This window comes from Ctenocephalides felis, unplaced genomic scaffold (genome assembly GCF_003426905.1).
Source record: "Ctenocephalides felis isolate EL2017-DRISC unplaced genomic scaffold, ASM342690v1 CF-g0.4_SCAFFOLD_00845, whole genome shotgun sequence".
Taxonomy (NCBI): domain Eukaryota; kingdom Metazoa; phylum Arthropoda; class Insecta; order Siphonaptera; family Pulicidae; genus Ctenocephalides; species Ctenocephalides felis.
Genome location: NW_020536999.1, coordinates 49,820,754 through 49,832,833, shown reverse-complemented (window position 1 = coordinate 49,832,833; position 12,080 = coordinate 49,820,754). Strand labels below are relative to the sequence as shown.

General features: G+C 29.3%; 1 protein-coding gene across 1 annotated transcript; it reads left to right on the top strand.

The window, feature by feature from the left end:
- Nucleotides 1–4,034: 4,034 nt before the first annotated feature.
- On the top strand, nucleotides 4,035–7,201 carry LOC113376213 (integrator complex subunit 5). The gene is made up of 2 exons (XM_026616128.1): nucleotides 4,035–4,158; nucleotides 4,297–7,201. Exons 1-2 carry the CDS (start codon nucleotides 4,125–4,127, stop codon nucleotides 7,161–7,163), a joined length of 2,901 nt encoding a protein of 966 aa, XP_026471913.1. The 5' UTR covers nucleotides 4,035–4,124; the 3' UTR covers nucleotides 7,164–7,201.
- The last annotated feature ends 4,879 nt before the right edge of the window (nucleotides 7,202–12,080 follow it).

Below are 12,080 nucleotides of genomic sequence, written 5' to 3'. Positions count from 1 at the left end.
CCTGTGAAAAGAATAAATATTCATTCTAAGGATATACATTTAAAATAAGATTATTTTTTACTTAATACCAGACTAGTAACAATAAATAAGCTTTGAATATTTTATTTGAAAGTAAAACCACAAAAACTCGGTGAAAAAATAAAAACATTTGAATAATTTGTAGGTACATCATTTATGTTAATCGAATAACTTGATATCATTTCCAAAGTTAAAAAAAAAGCTCTTAAAACATTCCATGGATAGTATCCATGGATTCAACTTCAAATAAATCATTTATTACAATCGAACAATTTGATATCATCACTGTAGTTTTAACAAAATCATGAATAGCAGTCTTTGCTTTTAATATTATTTAGAATTTAAATTTTATCTATTTTTTACTTATATAAATAAATTAAAATGCCTAGAACAAAATTTTCAAGTGGTTTGATAAAATGTACACAGACACAAATTCGCGTTCCAGTTAAAAATGATACAAAATTTTAGTATCCAGCTATATGTACGAGTTTGTACTAAATTCTAGTAAATTTGATATAGTTTTTACTAATGTAAACAAATTAACGTGCCCGAAAAGAAAATTAAAAGTTATTTGAAAAAAAGTACAAAAAAAGTTTAAATTTGCATTTCACCTGAAAATTGTTCAAAATTTTGATATGCAAGCATATAAAACAATTTATACTATTTGTTAGTAAATTTCATCTAGTTTATACTAGTATAAACAAATAAACATGTTCTGAACATAGTTTTAAAGTTATTTGACAAAATGTAAAAAACGTCCAAAATCCACCTATATTCTTGACAAGAGCCTGAAATAATATCTATTATTATTGATTACGACTTGCTTATGAATAAATAAATAAATAAATAAATAAATAAATAGCCAATTATCAAACTCAAATCTGCGCTTCAGCTACAAATTATTCAAAATTTTAATATAAAAGTGAATATAACAATATACAGCAAATTCTAGCAAATTTTGTCTAGTTTATACTAAAATAAACATATAAAAGTGTCCAGAACAAAATGTAAAAAAAAAGACCAAACTCGCATATTGATTGCAATTGAGTAAAATTTGTTTGATAAAATCCATGGATAGTCCATGAATTCAATATGGTTAATGATTCATAAACCTTATACAGCATAAGTACACTGTTAGCTCGCTAAAATCATTCATTTTCACCGTAAAAGCTCACGAGTCGTGATAATTCCCTCCTTTCCATTAAAAAGACTTTGTCCAATGAGTTCTTGATCATAGGTTAGAAGGTTCTTTGTAAGACATTATGAAAAGAAAGTGGTTTTTGTAAAATATTGATAATACTCATTTTTAAAGCAAGCCAAATGCTAGAATCTATCAAACTCTTAATATTAAATTTTAAATGAAATACGAATAATTAATTAATTTAATTAGAAATGTCACTTAAGATTTTAAACAAAAACATTGCCTACAAAGAGCATATATTGTTAAATAACAACTGCACTCATAATAACTATTCTTAATCAAGATTAATAATAATAATAAATAAATTAATTTATGAGTGATTAAAAGTATTCCGAGTGGATTCATTACTCGGAGTATTTTCTAAAAGCAAATTTCCAAAAATCAACAATTTACTTAGGACTTTAATGGTTTAGTATACTCATTAAGACCAAGTGTACTCTATAGTTATACCAAGTAAATCTTCTAATTTTGACCAACGTCAAAAAAACTACTCATTTTCTCAAACTTTGATGATTTTTAAAAATTAAACTTTTTGTCATAAGGCCGTAAGTTTTCAGTGTGTTCTATAAGACCATGATATATATCGCCAAAAAAGTTCCATGAAAATCAGCTTAAATTTTTTTTTCAACAGGTAATTACAAGAAAACGGCTCGGTAGATTTTCGCCTTAAACTAATCAGTATAATTCCCAACTAATATCTTTCGAACAGTTTTTGATTTTTAAAAATCGATTCGGTAGTATTAGCTTAAATGCGGACGAAAAGTTTAACACTTTTTCCAAATTACAAAGAAACGTCTCGGCTGGTCGTCGCACAAAACTGAGAAACGATAATCCTTATCGAGATACATCAAATGGCTTTTAAATTTTTGAAATCGGTTCAGTAGTTTCGGAGCGAACGTCGATGAAAGGTCTAATTTTGACAAATGCCAAAAAAACTATACTAATTTTTCAAACTTGGACGAATTTTTAAAGTTAAACGACTTGTCGTAGGGCCGTAATAGTTTAGTATGATCTATAACAGGGGTCGGCAAGCTTTTAACTGTAGTGTGCCAAGCCACACTACCAATATCATTTAGAGTGCCGCCTTAATTTAGAAATATATAGTTAGATTCTAGGGGAGAAGAATTATAACCAATTTATTAACAAATAACATAAATTTCTAATATAAACTAAACAACTTTAATGCGAACCTTGTGTCTGCACATTTTTCCTTAACACTTCAATATCCGGGGTATAATTTGTAACTTTTAATTTCACACAAGATTCTGAATGTTTAGTCCTTAAACGATTTCTTTGTGAACTCAAAATATGTTTCATGCGAGAAAAAATTTGTTAGATATGTGGAACCAAAAGCTGAAAGGAGAGCGCAATTTTCTTTAAACAGTTAATTCTTTTCCGGCAATGTCATTCAACAATTTAATATGGCTGTCGATTTGTCCATAGAGTGATCTTCCAGATTTTTTTGTAATTCCTTCAATTTTGTTTTCCATAATTTTGAAAATATTAGTTCGATCATTTCCATTTCAAAACTATCAACATTAATCCATTCGAAAATCAACAAATCAAACGGTATTATTGATGGATCTATCAAATCTGGCTTTATGAGGAAGGAAAATATAGGCACATAAGCTTCAAAGTCTTTGCATCTTCTGGAAAATTCATCTTTAAGTACTTTAACGTAGGTTGAATTACATTAGCGAGCTACGTTAGAAAAATAATTATTATTAAACATTTTCTCTTATTTGAAAATCACTCAAATCATATTTGCGATTTTCCTGATTAATTTATAGAGTGCCATTGAGAACCCCAAGCTTGGCACGCGTGCCGTAGGTTGCCGATGCCTGATCTATAAGACTATTTACCGTCAAAAAAAATTCATGAAAATCGTCAAAAAAAATTTTTTAATACTTTTTTACAAGAAAACGGCCCGGCCGATCTTTACCAAAAACTAATCACCACGATTCCCAACCAATATCTATCGAATGATTTTCAAAATCGATTCAGAATTGCTGGCTAAAACGTGGACGAAAAATTTTTCACTTTTCTACGGTTTACAAAGAAACGTAGCGCAAAACTAAGAAACGATGGCTCTTAAATTTTTGAAATCGGTCCAGTCATCGTTTTTGAGAAAACGTCGATTTTCGGCAAAAAACCTGTTCACACATACTTTTTCCCCTTACGGCAAAAAACCTATTCACACATTTGGTTTCATTCGGTTCAGAATGGCTTGAAACGTCGAGAAAACATAAAATTAGCAAATCGGATTTTTTTATGAAAACATAAACTTCTTTTTCGGGAAGTTAAAAATGCCATTTGGAGGTCAAAACTGACCATTAAACATATGCACATCAAATTATCAGATATTTTAATTATGTGTATCAATTTTATTTATATGTCTATGGGTTCCGTAAAATCGTTTGTCCGTTAGGTGGTCCGTTGAAAAGTTGAAAATTTTCAAAATATTTCAAAATAAAAAAAAAACATTTTCGTTTTCCAAAAGTTTTTTTTCCAAAAATTTAAACTTTCTCAAAAATATTTTTTTTTCAAAGTTTAAAGAAAAATTTAATTTAAAAAAAAAAATGGTACGGGAAGTTCTAGCAATTTGCATTAACCCACGATGCCATGCACCACTAGTTTTATATATGATCATTAATAATAACAAACAATATGAAGTTCTAGTAAATTTAAAGCTTCTAAGGTTGGCAATGATGTTTTCGTGTTTCAGTTTAGCTAGCCAGATGTCATGATAACTTTATGTCAATGTTTTATTAAGTGTCAAAAATCATATTGTTTTTTGTTAATATTAATAGACATTATTTTATTAACTTTTATGACAATGTTAGTTGATATTAGATGTCAAATTTGATTTTCAATTAGTAGCGTTACTTCGTTTTGCCTCATCGCTATGCTTTATATCATATCTTATGCTGGAACACAACGTAAATATTTCTCAATAAATTAATGTTCATTTAGGAAGGTATTATTATATTATATTCGAATAAAATTCTGCTTTAGAATATTAATAGTTATTTAATCCTGATCAATTGATTTAATGTAAAATTGTTTAATTCTAAAAGTTAACATGGATCCAGAAAAGTTTTGTTCGGCGTTATTAAATATGCCTCAAGACCTTACACAAAGGTTAGGTGGTTCTGATGAACTAGTGAAATCTTCCATCTCAATATTTGCCAAATTACCTATGTCACGACAAGCAGTCATAGAATATTATAGTCAATATATCTTTGAAAAAGCGATAGCAGATTATATGTCAAATGTTACAAAGAGTCCTAATAGAATGGAAGAAGATTATAATGTATTGACTGAAATACAACAGGGTCTAACAAATCTGGTTTTTGAACATCCTTCTGAATTTGCTACTCCCATATCTAGCTGGAGCATTCAATTGCTGGGTAAATTATCTCAGAAATATGATAAGATTGTAGAAAACCCTAATAACAATAAGGTATGGATGGAATGTGATGCAGTTCGAGCATTATTAAGCCTTGCTGCTATTGGGTTTTGGAAAACAAATAATATTGAAGAAAGCTTCTTAGAGAAAGATGAATGTGTTAGTATGCTGCTGGAAACATATATTAAATATTCTCCTGCAGCAGATTGGATTGTTGGAAGACTCGCCAGTTCATACACATTGCCATTAACAACCAGAGTACTATATAATGGTTTATGCATCTTTCAAAAAAGTTCGCAAAATGGAAATCATATCAAATCTGTTATTCTTATACTTGAACAATTAGCAGAAGGACATATGGCAAATCTCGACTGTGCTAGTAAAAAATTGGTACATTGGTCTTTTGCAAAAAATAACAGAAATAATCTTAGACGATTTGTTATTCCATATATGTTACATTTAGCATCATCAGATAAACTTTTACCATTAGTCTATTCAACTATCTTAGAACTGTTCACTTCACCTGATGCTCATGCTATTATATTATCGAATCAAAGACATCATTTGTGGATAAATATTGGTTTAAAATATACTGTTTTAGTAGAAAGAACTGCTGAACTAGCATTGATGGTTAAAGACAATTCACTAAAAATTTGTTTGGGTTTGCTGGATAAATCGGACAAATGTGCATTTGGTTTGCATGTTTTGATGCAGGTATTAAATCACATTGGCAAGAAATATAGAAAATCTTCAGAACACTATCCACTAGTTATTTCTTTATCGGATTATGGTGATTATAAAGATTTATGCAATTTGTTGATTTCGCCAAATATGAATCAATTAAAAGTCACTTTTATTCTGCATATTTTGAATTACATTGGTCATTGCAAACCTATTAAATTCCCAAAAATCATACATTATTTGCTATATCATATAACATCGGTATCTAAATTGCCTCTTCTGTTAAATTTAGTACAATCTCATTATTTCACAGGAGTGCCAAATACTCCATTTTCTAATTTGTTTGATGTGTTACAAATGACATTTACAGCTCCAAAACAATCAGAATTTATTTACACTTTTTTTTGGGAAAACTTATGTAACTTAATACAGCAGGAAAAACAGGGCAGAACAATATTCCTTGAGCAAGGTAATTTTACCAAAGCAGCTTTCAAACATATTTCAAATATAATCAAATTTTTTGAGGAAATACTGGATAAAAAACTTCAAAATATTACAAAAAAAATAGTAAAAGAAGAGAAAGAGTTAACTTTTAAAAAGACTTATTATAACACTGAAATTGGTAATAAATCGTCAATATTTAACATGAAAACTGTATGTGAAAACCAAAATCACTATTCTTCTATTTGTGATAATATTGCAAGAATATTAGAAATGCTCGATATAAACTTAATTACTGTTGCAAATCATGTGAATAGGATAATAGTGAACAATGAAACATATCAAAAATTAATTAACGTCATTGTCAAATACTTCTTTTATAGCCTACTTCTTCGAAAACCTTCTAGAAGAAGATCAAGTATTATTGCGATTAGGCTGCTCAGCAAATGTTGTAGCTCAAATAGAATTGGTAGAATATTAGGAACCCAACTACTTGTTGACGGCGCTGTTTTTAAATATTCTCTTTTATTTGGTGCAACTACTCCAGCCTACAAACATGGAACACAAAGTATTTCCTTATTTGATTTGAACATTAAACAAGGTTTTACGTCGCAGATGTCACAGAGGCCTTTAGCAGTTTTTCGTAATGAAATGGATTTAAATAGAAAAAGTCCTTCTGTAATTACAGAAACTTGTTTTCAACGCCAGAGATTATTATTCGAAGCTTTGAGCGCTGCTATGTCAGAAAATGTTCTATCTGGTCCCTCTACTGATGCTCTTACTTCTTTATCACTTTGGCTCGTAGAATCAGTTTCAACGGATGTTATGTATAATGGCTTGCCTTGGCCTGAAGATGAATTTACAAAAATAACGATGGAACGAGACTTGCATATAAGAAGAATGTTTCATTCTACACCCGTACTATGGAGTTTACTACGTTTTGTTGCCTATCACCGACCAGCCCTTTGCTACTGTTCTGTTCTTCTCAGAGGATTGACATCCGTATTAATATACCAATGGTTATCATGGTCATATAAAAATACACCCGATACAATATTTCAAGAACTGCATGCTACCACAAGAAATGTCTTACAAACTTTGTCATTAGCACAACTTCTGCCACCTCCACTGGACACATTATCGGAAGTGATACCAAAATTGAAAGCTTTCGAAATTTCATTTGTTCTCAAAGAATGTGTCTGGTTTTATATGAAGGAGAATGTACCAGCACCAGTTTTGTTTCAAGAAACGCAACTGGGCCATTATTGGCGTGATCCCCTTATGTCATATGTCCCTTTAAGGTTTATAGAGCCTTTAAGAATGGTGATGCAGAAACATCTGCCACATCTGGCTTCCAATTATAATCAGATATTTATTCAGGACTGCAATCGTATGAATGGCATATCAAAATGAAATGTTATTTTCATTCAAAGGCATATATAATAATTGTGTACAAATTACATATTAATATCAATATAAATATTTATAATTAAATTTGTTTTGTTATTTATTTATGCAACATATTTTGAAATCATTGGTCCAAAGTCACAAAGAATTAAGATATCATTTATTTCATAGTTGTAAGCTCACTATATAGAAAAATTGATATACTGTTATTGACAAAATTACATTTGTATAAATATGACTTATTAATGGTATATAAAAATGATAACTGATAAATGATAAAATATATGTTCTATTATAAATTATGTTTTGAAAGGACTTCTTTAAAAGCACCGTAAACAAATTAATGTATTTAATATATTCGAACTAACAGTATTGTATGTAAAAACTCGTTAATGCTAGTTTTTGATGAGCACGGAATCCTTCAATTATTAAAAGCTTTCGAAATTTTACCAGTTTTCTTAAATAGTGACAATCTATAAAAGTTATACAATTTTCATTAATTGCTTTGAAATACTTTTATTATTAACTTCCCGTAGGGTAGTTATAGTAATGGGCCGAAAATCGAAAATAATTTTTTTTTGCATTTCTCGACGTTTTGGAAGTTTCTGAACATTTAGACATACCGTGCTGATTAGTTTTTGGCAAAGGCATAGCTATTTCGAAGATACGGGGAAAAAAGGTAATAATTATGTAATTCATCAGTTTTTAAGAGAACGGAGCGTCCGATTTGAATAATTCAAAAGAACATTTTATTTGTATTGACTGAACGAAAAACTATTTAAATTTTTGGAGAGGCAGGTCCATCGGTTATGAACTCTCAATAAAAAAAATTAAGAAAATTCCATTTGGCGGTCAAAAATGTTCATTAGATATATACACATCAAATTATCAGATATTTTATAGAGATTTTAATAATGTGTACACATTTTGTGTAATTTTTTTGGGTTCCGTTCATTTATATGGTTCAAAAAATGTCCTCGACATTTTCGACAGTATGGTATAACCGATTTGTATGATTGAAAAAACATTCGGTTTGTACTCGATCGCGAGGCGTTTTTGCAAAAGGCACGTTTCGAAAGTATAGCCATTTCGGAGGAATGGAGCGCAAAGGGTATAAAAATGGTCATGCAGTTTTTGAGAGAACGGATCATCCGATTAGTTCAATTCAAAAAACGTATCGCTTGTTTAGAACGTGTGCAAAAAATTCTTTTACAAAAAATTTCGTAATTTTAAGAAATTTCAAAAAAAATTAAAGTTTCAAAAAATTCAAATTTTTCATAATTTTCAAAAAAATCTAAATTTCGAAAAAGTTAAAAAAATACCAGAATTAAAAAAAAATCGATTTCTTGCAAAAAATTGAGAATATTTCTAGATTTTCAGAAAAATTCGAATATTTTCAAAAATTTCCAAATTCTCAAAAAATTAACAAAAACTCGTTTTTTCCAAAAATCCCAAAAATTCAAAATTATCAAATTAAAAAAAAATGAACAAATTTCTTGAAAACATACACATAAGTTGTTTAGTAGAAAACGTCGACGCCCAATTGAATAAGCACTTATAAATTTACAGTATGTATTTATAATAAATAATCTATTTAAAACAATTATTGATTATTTTCATTCCTTGAATGTTCAATTATGGTACAGGAAGTTCCAACAATTTGCCTTAAGGCACGATGCCACGCACCACTAGTTTAAATAAATTTGTATTTGTGCAGAATCTTAAGTACAGATAGTACAATTCTTTATGTTCTTGAGATACGCCACTTGTTCCAGGACAAGTTCGTTTCACGAATACTATAGGATTATAAACAAAAATTTGTTGTTAAATTTCACTATTGTAACTAATACATAATAGATAGAAATAATTTATGAATGAGTTTTACTCTGTGTAGTGAAACATTTTATAACATTGACCTTACTCATATTGCAAACACTTGATTGAGCAATATATAGACTCACAATGCTGTAGTAACTCATTTACATATTCAAAACGCGTGGCATTAACATAATTATTATACTATCAAAACGAAGAAGAGTTTTATGATATGAATATGATTATCATGGATTTATTAGAAATCACAATAATAACGTAAACACTAATGACACAGGTCCACAAAAAAAGTTGTCTGTATTGGGTGTGTAGCCTATGTTTTCTAATGAAGTTTTACAGCTGAACACAAAATCAAAATTGGGGGCCAATTTTTTTTTTAATTACAAAATCTCCGATCTAGTAACGCTTCTCCATTATAACTGAAATATTATAAGTTCTGTCGTTTTCTGACCCTTTTTATCTTAAATGATTATTGAGTTTCAATTAAATAATAATAATGTAATTTGTTTTCTTTTAATTCAGCAGTAATTTCCAAACATATATTAACTTCTCATTGCCTTTGGGTAATCTGCAAACATAATTGCACTTGAATATCTGAAAATATGTTTGCAAGTCACTCTGCTGTAATCTTATAACTTATTTTGGCTCAAGGAGTTATCTTATCCTTAGATAATTAAATAATAATATTTTTTTCGTATATTTTTCAGAAATAAATGCTTCCTCTTTAAATGGGTATTTCCGCTTTAAATATTCCACCCAGCGATATAATAGGTGCTGGTTTAATATAAAAACATTTTTTTCATGTTACTGCCTAAATTTGTTAGTTTGAATTTTTTAAGAAGCCTATTTTGTAGAAGAAATATTTAACCAGGATTCAGGTTTTTGACCCATTATCACAAGGTCTTGAAAAGATTCTTATCGAATATTTCAGTATTTGATTAATTCAAAAATATTTGATTGCTATTGATGAGGGGCTGGCTATATTGGTAAAGGCAGGCCCAGAAGATTCAAGGATATGGGACAAAAAATGGTAATTCAGTTTTTGAGTCCGATTTGACTGATTCAAAAAACATTTTGCTTGTATTGACAAATGAAGAATTGATATGATTTTTGAGAATGCAGGTCTACCGGTTTGGGAAATCCAAAAAAGTTAGTAATGATCATTAGGTATATGCATATCGAATTATCAGATATTTTATAGAGATTTGTAAAATAAGCACAATATATGCATGGCTTGTTATATATTCGTACCAAGATTTATAATATTTAAAGTTCTCTTATATAGTTCAAACAAATGTCCTCGACACTTTCGACAGTACCAATCAATAGATTTGAATGGATTTCAACATATTCAAAAAAATAAATAAAAATTTTCAAAAAATCTATTGTTTAACAAAATTTTTGAAACAATACAAAGCTTCTACAGTATGGATATTTTCAGCAAGCTTTTATAAAGCACGATGCCATGCACCACTAGTAACTTCCCGAAGGAGAAGTTTATGTTTTCATCAAAAAATCCGATTCGCTAATTTTATGTTTTCTCGACGTTTCAAGCCATTCTAAATCGAATGAGACCAAATTTGAAAAAGTGTATATGTGTGTGTGTGCGTGTATGTGAACAGATTTTTTGCCGTAAATTGACGTTTTCTCAAAAACGGTTCGACCGATTTCAAAAATTTAAAAGCAATTCGATGTATCTCGATGAGGACTAGCGTTTCTGAGTTTTGTGCGTCGATCGTCAAAGCCGTTTCTTTATAAATAACAGAAAAGTGAAAAAAATTTCGTACACGTTTTAGCCCGCAATTCTGAATCGATTCTGAAAATTCAAAAACCGTTCGAAAGAACCGTTTGGTTGAGAATCGGGCTGATTAGTTTTTGGTACAGATCGGCCGGCCGTTTTCTTGTAATAGAGTTTTTTTTTAAAAAAAATCGACGATTTTTATGATTTTTTTTCTGGCGGTAGATATCATAGTCTTCTAGATCATACCAAAATATTACCGCCCTACGACAACTCGTTTAACTTTGAAAATTCATCAAAGTTTACAAAAATTGGTATCGTTTTTTTGGCATTTGTCAAAATTAGACCTTTCATCGACGTTTGCTCAAAAACGCCTGAACCGATTTCAGAAATTTAAAAGCCATTCGATGTATTTCAACGAGCACTATAGTTTGTCAGTTTTGTGAGACGATCTGCCGAGCCGTTTCTTTGTAATTAAGAAAAAAGTGTTAAACTTTTGGTCCACATTTAAGCTCAAACTACCGAATCGATTTTGAAAAATCAAGAACTGTTCGAAAGATATTAGCTGGGAATGATACTGATTAGTTTTAGATGAAAATCTACCGAGCCAGTTTCTTGTAATTAACTGTTGAAAAAAAAATTTGAGTCGATTTTTATGAAACTTTTTTTGGCGGATATATATCATGGTCTTATAGAACTTACTGAAATATTACGGCCTTACGCAAGTAGTTTAATTTTAAAAATTCATCAAAGTTTGAGAAAATGAGTAGTTTTTTTGAGTTGTTTGTTAAAATTAAAATAGATGATTTACTGGGTTATAACGATAGATTACTTGGTTTAAACCCTAAAGTCCTATGAAAATTGGTTCAATTATAAAAATTATTGATTGTGAAAATTTGCTTTTAGAAAACACTCCGAGTTAACGTGTTCGTTCGTTTTCAATTATGTGTATTAAATCAACTCGGAATACTTCTAATCACTCATAAATTAATTTACTTTTTATTGATTAAGTCGATTATTCACACATATCGCGAAGTTCATGTAACTTGCCCTCAAGGCTAAATACCAATAACAATAGTTTTAAATATTTTTAACTTAGAAATGAATTCCAAAAGCGATTTGAAACAGTTACTGATGTTAATAATCTTTTAATATTTCTTCAATCAATAGCTCTTACAATAGACAAAACTTGAATTGAAATAGACACATAATTGATAAAGCGATATTTGGTATTAAAGTTACTTATGAAAAAAATATAAAAAATCACTCAGTAATTCTGCTATAAAAACTTAAATTCATTTAAAAAATGCTGGAATATGGTCACCTTACATTTACACAATATTTATACGTAA